At 52.4% G+C, this 19,077-nt stretch overlaps 1 protein-coding gene and 1 long non-coding RNA gene across 7 annotated transcripts in view; one reads left to right on the forward strand and one right to left on the reverse strand.

Annotated features, from left to right (window-relative positions):
• The window catches only part of LOC141579866 (SH3 and PX domain-containing protein 2A-like), a 267,812-nt gene that overhangs the window by 114,143 nt on the left and 134,592 nt on the right, over nt 1-19,077 (forward strand). For 5 of the 6 annotated variants that reach the window (XM_074392497.1, XM_074392499.1, XM_074392495.1 and 2 more), the window contains one exon: nt 14,959-15,035. In XM_074392497.1, the coding sequence (XP_074248598.1) occupies nt 14,959-15,035 (77 nt within the window). Of the gene's footprint in view, nt 1-13,949; nt 14,807-14,958; nt 15,036-19,077 lie in introns of those variants that run through there. The other variant, XM_074392500.1, reaches the window with a different exon arrangement.
• LOC141583145 (uncharacterized) lies at nt 1,427-6,177 on the reverse strand. The gene is made up of 2 exons (XR_012515883.1): nt 6,009-6,177; nt 1,427-4,864 (listed from the first exon to the last, which is right to left on the reverse strand). It is a non-coding gene; the product is annotated as an uncharacterized LOC141583145 (long non-coding RNA).

Below are 19,077 nucleotides of genomic sequence, written 5' to 3' on the forward strand. Positions count from 1 at the left end.
TTGGAAATGTTACTTAACTGTGCTTCAATTTCCTAATTAAATGGAAAGAATAATGTTTTCTATATTGTTGGGCATTTGGGAAGAATAAGTCAGTTAATATTTGTGCAGTGCTTAAAATGGTGTCTGGCACATAGTAGACCTATATGAATATTTACTAAGCAAAGAAACAAATCTATAGATCCCCTGTGCCTACAGTGGTAGCTGGTATGTAGTAGCTGCTCAATAAATGTGTAGCATGAATGACTGACCTGCCCACCTTGCAGTCATTCAGTAAGAACATGAATGAATACTTTCTAAGCCACAAAGTTCTATGCAAGTGAAAGTGGGAATATTATTCTTACCTACTGGGATGCCAATTTGACAAGGGTTAATGGTACACTCCCTCATTATCCTTATTCATCTTCTCTGCCTTGCATACTCTACATTCTGCTTGTCTGGGGGAAATGCCTGGAGCTGAGACAGCTCAGTGATAGAAAAGGTCTGTTTCCCACTGCAGCGTTCTTTGGCAGTGCCAGCCCCTCTGCGTGGCCTAGCACTGCCCTACCCTTCTTAGTGTTAGGTCCTCATTGTGGGTGGTGCTGACAAAGTTTTCCCAGGAAAAGCAAAGCAAAGCAAGCTCTTAAGCAGACAAACGGTGGGTTGTGCAGCATTTTGCTATATGCAGATTTTAAATATAAATAAAAGAAACAAACAACAAAAAAAGCCCATGTCCTTCAACGAAGCAACCTGAATAGACACGGCAGAAAGAGCGTTGACCCCAGGAGTCAGGTGCCAGGTTCTAGGCTCAGGCCTGCCTCAGCTTATGTATAGGGTAGGGACCATCCCACCAGCTATCTGAGCCTCTTCAGGTCTGGAAGGTGTTGGATTCTCTTGGTAATTCTCAGCCTCAAAGGTATGTGAGAATCGCTCAGGGGGCTCTTAAAAAAAGGCAGACTCTCACCCTGTCCATCCCCTTCCACTCCAATTCAGGGTGTCTGGGCAAATTTTAGGAACTTCATTCATTACCAGTGCTCCAAATATCTCTGATTCAGGTAACGCAGGGACCCTGACCTCCCAAGAGCAGTGCTAGGCCTTGTAGTAGTTACCTGGGTAACAAATCATCCCCAAAATTAGCATCTTAAAGCAACAATAAAAGGCCAGGCATGGTGGTTCATGCCTGTAATCCTAGCACTTTTGGAGGCCAAGGTGGGAGGATCACTTGAGCCTGGGAGTTCGAGACCAGCCTGGACAACATAGAGACCCCTATCTCTACAAGAAATTTTAAAAAATTAGCCAGGCATGGTGACACACACCTGTGGTCCCAGCTACTTGGGAGGCTGAGGTGGGAGGATCACTTAAGCTTGGAGGTCCAGGCTACAGTGAGCCAAAATTGCACCACTGTACTCCAGCCTGGGCAACACGGCAAGACTCTGTCTCAAAACAGCAATAACAACAACAAGAATAAAAATGTATTATCTTGACATAGTCTCTATGGGCCAGGAATTCAGGAACTGCTTAACTGGATGGTTGAGTCAGAATCGCTCATGAGGCTGTAGTCAGGATGTCAGCTGAAGGCGTGACTGTAGTTAGGGCACTCGCCTGCAAGATAGCTTGCTCATCTGGCTGGGAGACCTGCTGGCAGAGGCCCCAGCTCCTTGCCACGTGGATGTCCACAGTGCTGCTTCGGCATCCTTACAACGTGGAAGCTGGCTTCCCTCAGCATGAGCATCCGAGAAAGAGATGAGGAAGGCAGTTACAACCTTGCTATCATCTGCCTTGTAAGTCATACGATTATCCCACAATATCCCATTGCCTCCACAGGTCAGCCCTGGTTAGTGTGGGAGGGGACCACCAGGCAAGAGTCCCCAGGGCCATCTTGGAGGCTGACTTCCACAGGCTCCTTTGAGTCCTCAGCTCTATGAAACACTGTTAGTGGATGGCAGCTCTTGCTGTTGGGTTAGGATTTGTAGAGACTGGAGGCAGGAAAGACAGCCACATTGGAGACCCTAGCAAATGCAGCCGGTAAGCACAGAAGCCCAGAAGCTTACAGCCTGTGTCTTTAAGCCAGAACCAGGCTGCCAGCTCAAGTGCCCTTAGAATTCAGCCTGGCCACTGAGTTACTAAGACAAGGTGGGCAGAGCATGACCCTCTCGGAGCTTAGATTTGACTTCAGAAAGTGAGGGGGCTGAACAAGGTGGCCTCTGGTGTCACCGGGTCTTCACCTGTGATCCACGTGGACTGCGGTGGGAGTTCACATTGTATGTGCCCAGCCAGTGACCAGCCCCAGGCTGCTCCCCGAGCTCCTGACCTGTAGGGTTAAGACTTGAGGAAGGCCGGGCGCGGTGGCTCACGCCTGTAATCCCAGCACTTTGGGAGGCTGAGGCGGGCGGATCACCTGAGGTCAGAAGTTCGAGACCAGCCAGGCCAACATGGTAAAATTCCATCTCTACTAAAAATACAAAAATTTGCCAGGCATGGTGGCACGCGCCTGTAGTCTCAGCTACTTGGGAGGCAGAGGCAGGACAATTGCTTGAACCCAGTAGGTGGAGGTTACAGGGAACCGAGATCGTTCCACTGCACTCCAGCCTGGGTGACAGAGCAAGACTCTGTCTCAAAAAAAAAAAAAAAAAAAAAAAAGACTTCGGGAAGAAGGGCTTGGGGCAAGTGTGAAGGTGTGGGTGTCTTCTCAGTGTGAACATTCTGGTCCTCGGCCCTGGAGGTCCAAGAACTCAGATGTTTCTGCACATGCAACTATAGTCGCTTCAGCCTGCTCTGTGTGGCCATTCAGTCTCTTTGGCATCCTTCATAACCCCCACCGCAGGGCCTCCCAGCGTGCATCCTGACGCACATACCCCACTGGATTCCCTTCGGCTTCTCGGGTGTGCCTGTCCCTTCAGTCTCTGGGCCTCTGCTCAGGCTTCTCCCTCTACCTGGAACACTCCGCCCGCTCGCCTTTGCCTGGCTCACTCTCACCACTTCCTCAGGCATGTCTCCCTCCTGTGTGTGCCCATCAAGGCCAACACATCACAGCGCAGTGCCCACACGGTGTCCTCTGTGAGGGCAGGGACCGTCACCATCACACCCCAGCCCCAGCGTGGTGCCAGCATTTGGGAGGGAGCAAATGAGTGCTGTGTGTGGGCCCTTCTTTCAGGGATGGGGTAGAGTTGAGATGCACCCCGTCGGGAAAGCTGACCACAGGATGCACAGCCTGGGGTTCGGGAAAAGGAAGGAAGACAGCAGAATCATGAAGAGCTTAGGCACGTTCAGTCGGCCTGAAGAAAGAGACCCTGGCACATCCAATCCCAGCTCCGCCACTGACTCACTGTGCAGCCTTGGGTAGGCCACTCAGCTTCTCTTACCTTCAGTTTACCCATCTGTAAAGTGAGAATAACAACAGCACCCTGTATGTAGCTCAGAGGTTGTTAAGAGGCTCAACTATCATAATAAATACCAGGTACGTGGCACGGGGCTTAGCACATACCAAGTGCTCAATGAATGTCACGTCCTCTTATGTGACTGTCACCATCCTTGCGGGAGAGGGTGGAACCACAGAAAATGCTGCTGGGAGGTTGATGAAGAGAGTGGACTGTCTGGGCTTAGCGTTGCCAACAGAACCAAAAGCTCAAGAAAAGCAGACTTGGCCGGGCGCGGTGGCTCATGCTTGTAATCCCGGCACTTTGGGAGGCTGAGGCGGGCAGATCACTAGGTCAGGAGTTCAAGACCAGCCTGTCCAATGTGGTGAAGCCCCATTTCTACTAACAAATACAAAAATTAGCTGGGTGTGGTGGAGCATGCCTGTAGTCCCAGCTACTTGGGAGGCTGAGGCAGGAGAATTGCTTGACCCAGGAGGCAGACATTGCAGTGAGCCAAGATCATGCTGCTGCACTCCAGCATGGGTGACAGAGTGAGACTCCATCTCAAAAGAAAAGAAAAGCAGACTTTGGGCCAGGCGCAGTGGCTCACGCCTGTAATCTCTGAACTTTGGGAGGCCAATGTGAGTGGGTTGCTTGAGCCCAGGAGTTCAAGACCAACCTAGGCAACATAGTGAGACCACATCTCTACAAAAATAATAAATAAACAAATACAATGAAAGCAGCCTTTGGTGGACAGTGTCCATCGCAAGAGAGCCAGGCAAACTCCCTGCGGCTGGCCTGGCCAGGCCTGTGGTTTTGGGCCCTTTGCCGACGGGCCTCTGCTTCCTACAGCTTTTCCTCTTTCTCAGAAGCGAGCGAGCATCTTTCAGCATCATCGCTGCCACCCAAGACTTCCATCCTGCCCACAGCCTCCTCACCTGGCTGGGCCTTTGTGCGGCGTCTCTCTGAGCCCCAGAGGCCTTGTGCCCATCGCCCAGCCCCCACACTGTGGGCCATGCCACAGGAAGAGGCTGTCGGGAAGCTCTGCCCAGCGTCCCACCGTCTTTCCTGAGGGCAGCCTCCCCTGGAGGGAGGAGCCGAGGCTGCACAGGCTGAATGGGGCCCTTTATTCCCGGCTCCCACAGGGAGCATGCAGAGCCACTGCCCACCACGCCCGCCACACCCACACCCACATAGAGGAGGGACAGCTTGGCCCCAGTGCAGGCTTCTGAGCTAACCACACTCTGGCCCCGCTCTGTCTGGGTCCTGGAGGGCGAGTCCACCCCTCTTCCCCAGCCCTGGCTGAAGCTGCTGTCCCTAACATGTGGAATGAGCTGTATTTGCTAGTCCTCCATGGGTCTGGGGGTGTTTAAATGAGAGACAGCCTAGAGCAAGCCGGTGTGAACACTCACACTCACCGTTCAGCAAGTCGTTGTCAGGGTCCCTGTGTGCCAGTCCTTGTGCTGGACGCTGAGGATACATTTGTGGGCTTCATTGACCACAGGAAGCTTGCATTCTGTCCTGAGGGAACCCTGTAAAGGCAGATTCAGAAGATCGTTATCAATGGTGGCAGATTCTGGGAGGGAAAAAATGGAGGCCGGAGAGAGAGGCTGCGTGGCCAGCAAAGGCCTCCTGATGAGGGTGCAAGATGACAGCCGGGCAAAGTGCAGCAGAAACAGTGCTCTAGGAATGGTCAGCGAGCATGCAGGCCCTGAGGTGGGGAAGAGCAGGATGTGCCTGTGGCGTGGGTGGAGTGACGGGAGATGGGCAGGTGGAGAGAGAGGCCGGAGACGTAGCCTGCCCAGCATCCGGGGCTGCAGAAGGGAATTTGGATTTTATCCTCAGCACCCTGGGCAGTTACTGAAAGGGTTAAGCAAGGGTTACAGTTTGAGAATGTTATTCTGAGGCCAGGTGCAGTGGTACACTATCTATAATCCCAGCAGTACTCTGGGGGGATCGCTTGAGCCCAGAAGTTCAAGACCAGCCTGGGCTACATGGTGAAACCTAGTTTCTACAAAAAAAAAAAAAAAAAAAAAAAAATTAGCCTGGTATGGAGGCACATGCCTGTAATCCCAGCTACTTGGGAGGCCAAGGTGGGAGAATCACTTGAACCCCAGAGGCGGAGGTTGCAGTGAGCCAAGGTCACTCTCCTGCACTCCAGCCTGGGTGACAGAGCAAGACCCTGTCTCAATAAATAAAAATGAAAAATCAATGGTTCTGGTCCCACGGCTCTAGAATGTGCTCTAGAAAATACTTCCGCGCCAGGCACAGTGGCTCAAGCCTGTAATCCCAGCACTTTGGGAGGCCGAGGCGGGTGGATCACGAGGTCAAGAGATCGAGACCATCCTGGTCAACAAGGTGAAACCCCGTCTCTACTAAAAATACAAAAAATTAGCTGGGCATGGTTGTGCGTGCCTGTAATCCCAGCTACTCAGCCGGCTGAGACAGGAGAATTGCCTGAACCCAGGAGGCGGAGTTTGCGGTGAGCCGAGATCGCACCATTGCACTCCAGCCTGGGTAACAAGAGCGAAACTCCGTCTCAAAAAAAAAAAGAAAAAAGAAAAAAGAAAATACTTGCATTCCATTTGGTTCAGCAAAGATGTGTCAGCCTGTTCATGGGCCTGGGACTAGATGCTTTATCACTAGCAGACACCCATACAATCCCAGTTCACCCACCTGGGGCGAGGGAGAGAAAGATACTGTTCCCCTCAGCCTGGCTCTGCTCGCTGGGTGTGGGAACCTCCGAGATCGTTCTTCCCTCCGAGGTGCAGTGATGCTTTCTGCAGGTGAGCCGTGGCTGCTGGAGGGTGAAGGCTGCTCTGTCATGAACCCCACTGGGCTTTTGCAAGTGTGTTTCCCTGGGTATGTGGGAAGGGGTGGGGAGTGCCAGAGCAGAAAGACACACCTGTGTGAGTCACCCCAGAATGCCCCGAGGGGGCAGGTGGAGTGAACAATTGGCCAATCGGCTGCCTGGCCATTGTGTCACGTCCTCTGCTGCTGGGCCGGAGAAATGGGAGCTGTGTGGGAGACAGGGATGTGTTTATGGGGTGGGTGAATCAGGAAGGGCGGCCGCAGGCTGAGGGGAGCTCATGTTTGGCCTTGGTGGGAAGCCAGGTGGATGGACTGGGTGCCTGGGAAATGCTTCTGGTGCTTGGATTCCACATGGCCAGCAAGGAGACAGGCAGGGCCCACCCCACCCCTTCCCACCCACTTGACTGGAATTGTCAACTCATAAGAGATCCAATTTGTTCACCATTTACCATGGGCAGGGCTCCATGTTAAATGCTTTTACAGACTCATTTGTTGGCTCTTCACAATAGTCCTTTGCCTTAGGCATTACTGCCCCCCATTTTGCACTTTGAGGAAACTGGGATTCGAACAGGTTGTGTCTCATCCCCTGTCACATAACAGTAAGTGGCAGAGCCAGATGTGCCAGTCACGACTCGCCTGGTGATGAGAAATAGACCCATCTCACTCCGGCTTAAGAAAAAGGGGAAACTTACTTGTTCATATAACTGAAAACCAAGAGTAATGGTTTCAGGCATAGCGGGATCTAGGGGGCCAAATCTGTGCCTCTTAAGCCCTCAGCTTGGCTCTCTTTTCTGTTGACCTAATTCTCCGACAGACTTCCCCCAGATGGTAACAGATACATAAAGATGCTTCCTAGCAACTTGGGGCTTGGCATTTATGAGTTAGCAGCAGCTGTAGAGAGAGAACACGTCTCTTTCTGGTAGTTCCAGTGACAGTCCCAGGCTGAGTCCCACCGGACCAACTTGGGTCGCATGCCCATGGCTGGACTGTACTGACTGATCAGCCCCACTGAAATCCCATGGACTGAGCATGAAGGAGGGATTGTTTCCCAAAGGAAAATTAGGGCACTGTAATAATTAAAAGCTGGCAGGCAAACCTAACCAGTGCCTCCCATGCTAGACTTCAAGCCAGAGGCAGGGTCTTGGCTCTAAAAAGAGATTCATGGGAGCCAGAACTCAGGGCATGGAGTCAGCATGCCTGGGCTGCTGACCTTCACCATTGGGATTGTGTCTTTCCAGAACCTGCATGTGCCCACTGCTTCCAGCCTCAGCTGGGCCTCACTCCAGCCCTCCCCCAGCAAGTAAATGGCGACAAAGCCAGATGTTGCAAGTGAAGAAGCAGGATCAGGTGTCAGGGTGTGATCTGAGCCAGGTACAAGGCTATGGACTCTGGGGATGTCATCTCAGCTGCACCAGAAGCTGGAGGCAGCCCAGCAGGGGAGCAGATGGCCTGCAGTTCCCAGGCTGCAGAGGGTCAAAGGTGGCATGTGAGTTTCAGGGGCAGCACTTAAAAAGACAAGCAGGGGCCTGCCCATCAGCTGCTCCCACCCTAGCCTAGGTAGGGCTAACCCAGGTGAAGGCTGGGTGGCCCCGCAGTCAGGAAACAGCTGAACATCAAGGGCAGGGCCAGCTTTCAGGAAGCCTGAAGAGCCAGCAGAGGCTGTTTCGCCATTCTTCTCCCCCTGCTCACTACATCCTCTTCCATCCAGGCCTCTCTGCTCTGTGCTCTCTTTCCTAGCGAGACCCTGTTGTTGAGTGAGAAGCCAGTGCCTGCTCATACTTAGGTGTGAATGGTTAATAAGGCTCACTGTACGGTTCTCCAGGGAGGAGTTCACGCATCTTGACCAAAATCTTAAAGAAACCAATTCTGATTCTGCAATCTCAGGCATCAAAGAAGTAGGCTGTGAGATTGTTTGTTTGCTTTTAGAGTTGGGTATTCTTAGGGCCCAGGGCATACCCTCTTGGTGTCTCCTTGCTTTAAACCATCAAAAGGCCCAGCCTGGGCCAGATGCAGTGACTCAGGCCTATAATCCCAGCACTTTGGAAGGCTGAGGCAAGTGGATCGCTTGAGGCCTGGAGTTCGGGACCAGCCTGGGCAACATAGCAAGACCTCATTTCTAGAAAAATGTAGCCAGGTGTTGTGCAGACCTGCAGTCCCAGCTACTCGGAAGGCCGAGGTGGGAGGATCGCTTAAGCCCAGGAGTTCAAGGCTGCAGTGAGCCATGATAGCCTGGGTGGACTCCAGCCTGGGTGGTGGACAAGACCCTGTCTCAAAAACAAAAAAAGAGTCCAGGCTGCTTCTTCTTGGACCAGCTTGGATCGGAGTTGGGGGTTGGTAACAGCCTCTCAAAATCAAACAGACTGAGACTGAAGGAGCGGTGATCTGTGTTTTGATTTTCATGGCGAAGGAAGCCCCATTAGTGGAATCATGGTTATATTCTCTCTGTTCTCCTCTGCCCAGGGCCCTTCATTTAAGAGCTTCTGTCAAAAAAATAAAAAAATTTTTTTAAAGGCCGGGCGTGGTGACTCACGCCTGTAATGCTAGCACTTTGGGAGGCCGAGGTGGGTGGATCACCTGAGGTCAGGAGTTCAAGACCAGCCTGGCCATCATGGTGAAACCCTATCTTGAAAAATAAATAAATAAATAAATAAAATAAAATAAAATAAAGAGCTTCTGCCTTCATCAACCTGTTAGCAAACAGCACGGATGAAAGCGTCTGATGGGGGCAACTGGACATGGGGTTCTTGGCTGGCCCCGCCCACTTTGCACAGGGACCTGATCAGGTCTCAGGACCGCAGAGAGCTGTGGGAGTGGGAGACTTAACCTCTTCTTCCTCTCACATGCACTGCCTGTGTCTTATCACCCCAGAGCATGCATGTCACCCTTGTGGGGGAGGGAGGTTCCCTCTAGGAATCCTTACATCTTCCTTCCTCCAGTTGATCTGGGAAATCTGTTCATCTCTTCTCTTCTGGGTGTCAGATCAGCCCTCAGAGCCAGAGAAGGACTCGCCCCCCATTCGCTCAGCTTCAGGTCCCCATGGCTTTCGTCTCTCCTCAGGCTCAGAGACCCTGGAGCTGCTCAGTCAAGACACCCCCCATCCACCCCCCACCCCGAGAGCTTCAGGCTGCACCCACATCCATGTCACCCAGCACTACGCCAGATATGTCCAGGGACTCAGGGGGTAGAGAACCCACCCCTGTCCTCAGGGCCACTGCAATCCACTTAGGGATACGGGGGCCCGGTCAGGTGACTGGTCTGCCCAATGACTCTCCCATAACCGCCTGTGGTAGGTTGAACTGCTCCCAAAAAGGTATGTCCAAGTCCTAACCCCTTGAAACCTCTGAATCTGGCCTTACTTGGAGAAAGGGTCTTGGCAGATGTCATTAAGGATCTTAAAATGAGATCATCCTGGATTTAGGGTGGACACTAAACTTAATGACAGGTGTTATGAGACAAGGCAGAAGAGATGTGAGACACAGCCCCGGGGCGGGAAGGCCACATAGAGACCAAGGCGGGGACTGGAGTGATGCCGCCACGGGCCAAGAGATGCCTGCAGCCCCAGAAGCTGGAAGAGGTGCAGAAGGACTCTCCCCTGGTGCCTCCAGAAGGAGCGTGACACTGCTGGCACCGTGATTTCAGACTTCTGACCTCCAGAACCAGCAGTGAATACATTCCTGGGTTGTTGTTTGTTTGTTTTGAGACAGTCTCACTCTTTCACCCAGGCGGGAGTACAGTGGCACGATCACGACTCATTGCCGCCTCAACCTCCCAGGCTCAAGCAATCCTCCCACTTCAGCCTCCTGAGTAGCTGGCATCACAGGCGTGCACCACCATGCCCAGCTGATATTTTTTTTAGCATTTTGTAGAGACTGTGTTGCTTAGTCTGGTCTTAAACTCCTGAGCTCAAGCGATCCTCCATCCTCAGCCTCCCAAATAGCTGGGATTATAGGCATGAGCCACCATGGTCTGCCAGATTCCTGTTATTTTAAGCCACCGGGTTTGTGGTCATTTGTGCCAGCAGCCTTAGGTGACAACTGCATCCCACCTTCCTTTCTGTTCTCAGGCCCAGTTAGAAGGGCAGGAGGGCTATCCTTGGGGCACGAGCCTCTGCACAGCACAGCGTGTGGGCTCCAGGCCCTCCTGTGCTCTCCCGGTTCCTTCAGCAAGTCTCCCTTGACAGTCCGGGCTCTCTGGGCTGCATTGAGGGGAGCGGTTGTGAGCATCTGTCTCCTTGGGGGCCAGGGTGGCTGGGAGGAGCTGGCTCTCCTTGAGCCCAGGGGGCTGCTGACCCTGTTGCTATAAATCAGAGGACTCCCTGGGAAAGAAGAGGGTGGTTCTATGACAAATTCTGCAGGACATCAGGGGAGAGAGGGCCAGAGTGGGGTGACTGCCAGAGGGCCCTGGAGATTGGCAAGGAAGGGCGAGACAAGCATTCAAGGAAGGCTTCATGGGGGAGGCAGTGTGGAACTGTGCCTTAAGGACAGTTCCTTGAGGGTTGATTGGCAGACCGAAGGGCACTTGAAATAAAAGCAAAGTCTCTTCTGTGGCTGCAGGCTCCTTTCTTTTCCGCCTTCCATCATGCCCAGGTCTTTCTGTCTCGGGGCCTTGGCTGTTACAGTTCCCTCTGGCTAGCCCTCTCGTTCCAGACCTTCGCACTGCTGCTTTCTCCTCCTCGACATCTCCACTGAAGCCCAGAGAAGCTTCCTTGACCACTCTGAATTCTCCCTCCCTCCTGGCGCCCCTCCTCACGTTACCTTGTGTTATCATCTTTGTCGAGGTGGGAGGAGACAATGGAAGTGTAACCAAACCGCTCACTAGACGTGAAAATGTATACAGTCTTCTTCCCATGCCCACACCCTTCCCAATTAGAAGGTTAACTCCTGAGATCAAGGCCCCCATCTGTCTGGTTCACTGCAATGCACCCAGCACCTGGAACAGCACCTGACTTGGGACAGGTCTCCATCAGGACAGTGCTGGGTGGATCAAGGGAAGGAAGGATGGAAGGAAAGAAGGAAAGGCAGAGGGAAGTCTTCCAAGAATGAATGGCATTCCAGGTAGCAGAAAAGGCAGGGAAGAGGGAGTCGTACGTGCATGCATAGACACTGTGAGTGTGAAGAGGAGAGGCTGCCAGGAATGGATCAGCCTGCTCAGACCAGAAGAGGTCCCAGGGCCAGCCCTCTCTAATGGCTTCTATAATCAGTGCAAGTGGGTCCTAGTTCATGGAGGTTGCTACCACACTCTTCACGGCTGGTGTGGGGACCTGGCCAGTGGAACTGTCTGTCTGCTTTCAGGACTGTGTCTGGAGATTCTACTTGTCGAGGGCCCCAGGCCCTGGCTCTTGTAGGAGTCCATCCCATACGTACTATTTTCCCAAGAAGAGCCCTGGAGGCTGTGGTTGGTCTATGGGTTTAGCTGTTCTCATCTCCTTCACATAGAGAATAAAATCTAAGGTCCTCATGGTGGCTGTCAAGGCCTTACATGATCCAAGCCCAAAGGTCATGGCTCCCCGCCACTCTCTAAGCTTTAAAACCTCAGGCTGAAACCCCAGCTCAGCCACTTGATAGCTGTGTGACTTCAGACATGTCCTTCAACCTCTCTGAGCTGCTATCTCCCCTAGGATAAAATGGGCTGGTTAAAGTACTTGCTTCCAGGTTGTTGCGAGGATGAAGGGAGGGAATTTAGTGAAAAGCTTTTAGTGTGCACCTTGTGTGTGCTGAGCACTTAGCTACCATTAACCCTGCCCTCCCTCCTCCTCTGCCCACTAAAGTCCCCATTATAAATCAATCTTAGGCTTCCGGAGGGAGCATCCATAGATCCCAGGCCCCAGATGAGCACACCGAAGTCTCTTTGGAGAAGGGACCTGTTTCAGGGTCACACAGTCAGCCTGTGGCTTGGGTGGCACTTGAACCCAGGACTCGCACCAGACGCCCCCACTCCTTCGCTGGTCTTACCTCTTCCCAGCCCAGAGTGGCAGGAAGAGGGACCTCCAGTTACTGCTTGGACGCCGCCAGCTGCACAGCTGCTTCTCCGCTTTCAGCGCTGAGTTAATCTGATGAGTTAGGTCTGTTTCATGCCCCGTGCAATCTTCCTCGCAATGCTCATCAGGTTCCTGGGGCGGCATCTGTATGGCTTCCAAGGCTCTGGCAGAAGCTGAGCCTCCCCGTCAACAGGCTGCATTACATTTACAAGAGGCCTTTAATGCCCTGTGGTCTCGGCTTCCTTAATGGGGATTTTCCTCCTCCTCCCTTTTCTCTCCCCCTTTTATATGGTCACCGGTTTGGCGCTCGGAGTGCGGTTTGGATTCCTAACAGAGAAGTCAAGACCGGAGTATCCCTTCCAGGCCCTCCCTCCCTCTCTCCCCTACTGGCGACGGTTGCCAAAGCCCTGGGAAAAGAAAACGCTGGTCCTGTCGGGATTTCAGCGGGAAAGAGGGGAGCCCCATTGGGCTTCCAAAAACTCCGCTGGGAATCGGCTTGTGCAGACATTCTCCTCTGACCCTGCAAGTGAGCAGCAGATCCAGGAGCCTGGTGGGGAGGACTCGGCAGCCCCAGGCTCAGTGGCCCGGTGGCCTCACTCAGAGTGCAGCTCGAGGGGCCTGGCGGGGTCCTGTGCCCGGGGCCAGCGTGGGGAGGAGTCAGGCGGCTCCTCTCTCCTACCTCCCCATCCCAACCTGTCCCTCCCTCCTCTGGACCTCCTACACCTGCGGGCAGGCCTCAGTGCTCCTTAACTAGATTCTACAATGAGTTCCGTCTGCAACCAGGTCAGGAATGATCTAAGCCAGAGCTTTGGCCAGTGCCGAGGTGGGGGACTGGGAGAGGGACCTCATTTACCTCCCCCTCTCTGTCCTTTCCTTTCTGTCCCCCGACAGGATGAGAAAGGACGGGAGTGCCATTTTTGGAGGCTGCGGCCCTGCTCCGTGCAGGTGTGTGGGCCCCGCCCCCGCCCTCCTGTGGTTCTCTCCAGATTTCCTCTGTATCTCAGATGGTCCTTCAGGGCCCTGCTGGCACGGCTGGACCACCGGTGTCACTGAGCCGCCCTCAGCTCCTGACAGACAACCGCCTGAGGTCGAAAGACCCAGCATTCCAGCCCCAGGACCGTCCGTCGTCTTGGCAGTCCTGAGCACAGGTCTCCTTGTATTTTCACTTTTACACAGCATCCCCCTGGCCCCACACATGTAGCCTGTGGCATGCGAGCAATCAAGTGACAGCCAACCAAAAAAGGGTAGGAGGCAAAGAGGCAAAGGAATCCCGAATCTGTAGCATCCTCCCCCAAGGAGCAGCGGCGTCTCCAGTGTCTGGATAAATCACGTTTTATCTCCTTTCAAGAGGAACGCAAAGCAGAGCCGCTTCATCTTGATGACGTCGTCTGTCTGCACAGTGTTGTCCATCTGACAGGGAGATGGCCCGCTCTCTGGCTTCTCTCCTTCAGAGGAAGGAGAACTTGAGCCAGAGTCCAGGAGAGGAACAAGAGTGACCCAGCGAGCACTCATTGAGCGTCTGCTGAATGCTAATCCTAGTGCTCCACGGAGTGCGGGGGAGACAGGAGGGGTGAGCTGCAGAGCCATTGCGGAGAGATGAGAGAGACCCGCAGGAAGCAAGTCACATGCCAGGGGACACGCTCACACGTTCCACTGTCTGACTTCAGCAGGGCTGGCGACCAATGCTCGTGGTGGCAGGGAAGTCAGGGATGGCTGCAGCTATGGTTTTCATAGCCCCGGGTTCCCTGTCTGTTCCCGTCTGGCTGCCAATGGCTGCTCACCGGAGCCACTTGGGCTCTCTAGGGACTTTGTCTAGCCATGGGGGCACACTCAGGCAGAAGACGTGCTGGAGTTAACGCCCTCGGAGACAGCCCTCAGTGACAGACAGGGAGCTGGTGGGTAGATCCCCAGCCTCCGCGTGCCGGGTACATTCTCTATTGTCTCCTGGAGCTCCCCAGCAGAATTGAGCTCCAATTGCCCACCATGACTAACTGGGCTGATAACACTTGCTTCCCCTTCCTGCCCTTACCGTCCCACTCCCCTAATATTTCTTGGGATCACCTCAAAAATAAACAAATGCCAGTCAAATCCTTGTTTCTGGGGATGTGTCTGGGTTCAGATTCTAAATTCCACAGACTAGAAAAGGACTATGCCTTGACGCATTTGTCGTGATTGAATGTGGCTAGCTTGGGAGAGCCAGCTGGGAAGGGCTGAGGGGCTGGCATTTCCTATCAGCTTTGCCCGTACCTGTAGAGGGGTGTCGCAGTCCAGCAGGCAGCAGCCCATATGGCTGGAGGCTGTGTGTGCACAGAGACCAGGAAACACTCAGACTGGGACAGCCGTGCTTCCCTTGGTATTGCCTTGTGCCCGCCCTAGAAGGAGCCACCCACCTAGGCTAAGAATAGGAATTCCTGCCCAGCTGGCAGGAACGAATGCTGATTTCTCAAGGAGGGATGGGCCTGAAAACAAAGCGTAACATGTGGGCTGGGCTCTACTTTGTGTTGATTTGCAAGGTCACTGGAGAGCCGCACCCACACCGGGCATTCATTGATCCTGCCATTAGATCCAGGCGAGGTGGCCTGGCCAAGTCGCTCATTGAATCCCAAGATGGCAGCCTCCAGGGCTCCTCACCTGCCAGAGAGGTCCTGGACTCTCAGTCTAGGGCGCCTCCTGCCCTCCAGGAAAGGTGACCGCTCCTCTCTTGTTTCCTCGACTGTGGACAGGGGTGGTGGCAGGTCGTGCTGGACTAAGATGCTGAGAAGCCAGGGGAGTGGGAATGAGAGGGTCCCTGTGGCAGCTTTAGCCAGAATTCCCCACTCATGAGCATCTCTCTTCCAGGCAAGATCCTCTTCCGCAGAAGCCACATCCGGGACGTAGCTGTGAAGAGGCTGAAGCCTATCGATGAGTACTGCCGGGTAAGAGTGTGTCTGGGGCTGGAGGAGGGGCTCAGGGAGGGCTCCGGGGAGGGGAGGGGCCCATCTGCCTGAGTCTGTCCATCTGTGAAAGAAGGCTGCTGTACAGAACCCTCCTGAGGCCTGGTGTTTCCTGGCCAGAGGGGTGGGCATAGGGTCACCCCGTAGCTGGGCCACTCTCTGGGACACAAAGACCTCAGGTTTACAGCTAAGCCTCTGTGCCTGTCAGGACATATCCATGTTTACAAAACACGGCTTTAAGTCACTTCCTGTGGGAAGTGAACTGAGCTCAGGAGCTAAGTCAAGGAGCCTCCTGCTCCTTCCTGCTTGCTTCTCTATGAGGGATTCTGCTGTACATAGAAGGACTGTTTCTTTGAATTCCCGTTGGGATGTTGTGGAATCAGTTCAATAGCATCAGCAGCACACATTTGTTAATTTCCCTAAATCTTGGTAACTACAAGTGTTCATATACACATCTTTACAGATGCAGGTGTATACACACACACACACACGCACACACACACACACACACAGATTAACATAGCTAGTGCCAAAGAGCAGGCAAGAGGAGGACAGCAGTGCCATGTGCCAGAGCCCACCTGTCTGTCTGCTTGATTAGAGCCCAGCGCTCCTGCAGTGAGCATAAGCGGCTACCAGAGGCTCTCAGTTTCCTTGGCACGCGGCCTCTGGAGGGCCAGACTTCCCGGGTTCAAAGCCTTGACTAATTTCGTGAACCTGGGCAAGTTGCTTAACTTCCCCGAGCCTCAATTTCCACATCTGTCCAGTAGGGAGGTAAACATACAGGGTGCCTCTACACAGGGTGGCCACGAGAATGACATGAGCTGGCACATTGTAAGGCAGCAGCACAGCGTCTGGCTCAGAGGAAGCATTCAGCAGATGCTTTTGTGATTATTTTTACAAAGGGCAAACAATTTGTATTAAATAAGCAAGCAAATGAAAAGGCTTTATTTTTTATTTTCTTTATTTATTTATTTTGGTGAGACAAAGTCTCTCTCTGTGGCCCAGGCTGGAGTGCAGTGGTACCATCTCGGCTCACTGTAACTTCCACCTCCTGGGTTCAAGTAATTCTTGTGCCTCAGCCTTCTGAGTAACTGGGATTATAGGCGCACACCACCAGGCCTGGCTAATTTTTGTATTTTTACTAGAGACGTGGTTTCGCCATGTTGGCCAGGCTGGTCTGAAACTTCTGGCCTTAAGTGATCCGCTTGTTTCAGCCTCCCAAAGTGCTGGGATTACAGGCGTGAGCCACCGTGCCCAGCCCCTGGCCCTATTTTGAACATGTTTTCAAGACAGGGTCTCATTCTGTTGCCCAGGCTGGTGAAAGGCTTTATTAAATAAAAGAAAAAGGTAAAAGGCAAATAAAAAATAAAAACAAGCAAATAAAAAAGCAAACACGAAATAATTTAATGTTTCTACTGGGCACCATTGGCTTTAGTAGAGCTAGGATTTCGTTGTTAAATGAAACCCACTGTGGTTCCTGACTCAAAAATCTTGAGAAGATGTGGTATAATGTGTTATAATGTGGCAAATGTAGTCTACAGTTTCACAGGTGCCAGTATTAGCGTATTGGAGGGAGAAGAGCTGGAATCCAATCCCAGTGCCCACTTACTAGCTACATGACCTTGGGCAAGTTGCTTTGCCTCTCTGAGCCCTAGTTTGCTCATCTGTAAAATGAATATAAAAACACTATCTCACATGGGGGCCGAGTAGGAAGAATATATATCACAGTGTCCTCATACAGAGCTGTTGCAGGAGGATCACTTGAGGCCAGGAGTTCGAGACCAGCCTGAGCAGCATAGTGAGACCTCATCTCCCCCCAAAAAAGTTTAAAATTAGCCAGGCATGGTAGCACACACCTGTAGTTGAGGTGAGAGGACTGCCTGAGTCAGGAGGTCAAGGCTGCAGTGAGCTATGATCACGCCACTGCTCTCCAGCCTGGGTAACAGGGAAAGATCCTGTCCCTAAAAAAAGTAAGTAAGTAAAAATGTTGAAATAAGAACCAACTTGCTATGTTTATTATCTGGTGTTCCCAAGCCTATGAGAAAAAAAGGCAGTGTACTCTCCATTAAACTGAAGCTCGAATTTCATGACTGTGCACGTTATACTTGGGTCTATGTTCCGCCTTATTTTAAAAGGATACCCCAGTGCTGGATTCCCTTAAGCTAGAAACTCTTCTTCAGACCAATATTCATTTTTCTCTTTAAAGGACATTCACTGTTTCTGGTTAAATTGATGGCTTCAGCCTGAGCTTTTATTTCTCTTTAATCCTTTCCCAAGAAGCTAAATAAATGGGCAAAGCTAATGGAGGAGGGGGCAAAGGGTGAGAGGAAGGCTTTTCCAGGTGGGATTTATAGCCAGATTAGCCAGCCCAAGGCATCTGCAGTTGCGCTCCATGGAAATGTGGTCTGCTGGATCATCCGGAGGAGGAAGTGATAGCATCTTATCTCCTGGGATCAGGCTTTGAACAGGACTCCTGATTCAGAGGGGCTCTGGAGCTCCAGTGTGCCGAGGGTAGCTGGAGGAGCCATTGAAGCGGGATCTGAAAGAGGAGGGGCCTCCTAACCTGATTAGCACAGATGGAAACTGCCCAGAGCCAGACAAGGAACGGAGCCATGGGTCCACCGAGCAGACAGCCATCTCTCTCACAGGCAGTACTTTACTGTGAGAATGGCCGGGGGTGGGACAGTTCAGAGTGACCTTTAATTCTGCTGAACTAGGAGGCTGGGATCTGTGGTCTGATTGTCTGAGAAACCCACTGACCTTGGAATGGTCTTTAGAGACAAGTCCATGGCCACTGCCACCAGCTTTGCATTTCACAGCTCTGCCTCCATACGGGCCACTCAGCATCACTGCCAACCCCAGCCAGCTTCACAGCCAGTGCCCTGTGCAGTCCGCTCCCCGGCCAGCCCTTCCGTGTCTCTACCTGCCCTCGTCTATGCTGCCTAGTGCCTCTGGAGTCTCTACTCACAGTCCCCTGCATAGCCCACCTGCTTGGCTGACCATCTTCCTTGGACCTGCTGGACAATGTGGGCTCAGAGTCTGGGGTTTGATGGGAATTCAAATGCACCCAAAATCGTGCAGCTGGCTCTGCACCCCGAGCAGCTGGCTCCCTGCAAGGACTCAGGCATAGAAAGTCTGACCATGCAGTGGACCTCCCCAGACTTCAGGCTCCCTGTCCTTGCTGGCCAGCCAGTCCCACCACCTAATGGCGGTTTCACAGCCCAATCGCAGCATTAATTTTTAACGTATAGACAGCAGATTGGATGAGAATCACCGAAAATTTACCACATGCCAACTGAGTGATCGTTTTATGTGGCACTTGAGGGTCAGGTGTGTATGAAGAGGGGTTCCAAAGGCATTTCTTTAACTTCATAAATTAATGTAAAGGGCAACATGGTAATGCAGTTAATATTTAATGGGTGGGACTCCACAAGTTGAAGACTTTCATCAGACTAATAAGAGTCAGCTATGCCATAGAGGCTTGGGCTCGCCGCTTTTTAGGTGACCCTGTTTACCCCATTCCTAGGGGTGAAATACATGTTTACAGTGTTTGTCCAGGGGATAAAATAAATCTTCTAGGGAGGAGTTCAGAGAGGAATGTGAGAGTGTTTGAGAATGATCAACTCACCCTTTGACATGTTAATGACAATTATACAAAAGTCTCCACTTCCTGGTTGGTATGACTAGAATTTTTTTGCTACCCAAATAGCTGAGCTTGTTTCTAGTATTCGTCTGTCCGTGACACATTTGCTTTCAGGGATCAGTGGCTTTCTTTGCAGGAGAGAAGAGGGATTAGGTGCGGTCAGGCTTAGGCGCAGGAAGTCTGAGCCCAACAAGAGGTCAGCATTGAAGGGTAAGGATCTCCTGACCCTCCCCTCTGCACCACCCTGACTCATTTATTTATTTATTTATTTATTTATTTTTTAAAGTTGGGGTTTCACCGTGTTGGTCAGGCTGGTCTTGAACTCCCAACCTCAGGTGATCCGCCCGCCTTGGCCTCCAAAGTGCTTGGATTACAGGCGTG

Source organism: Saimiri boliviensis (assembly GCF_048565385.1).
Source record: "Saimiri boliviensis isolate mSaiBol1 chromosome 12 unlocalized genomic scaffold, mSaiBol1.pri SUPER_12_unloc_1, whole genome shotgun sequence".
NCBI lineage: Eukaryota > Metazoa > Chordata > Mammalia > Primates > Cebidae > Saimiri > Saimiri boliviensis.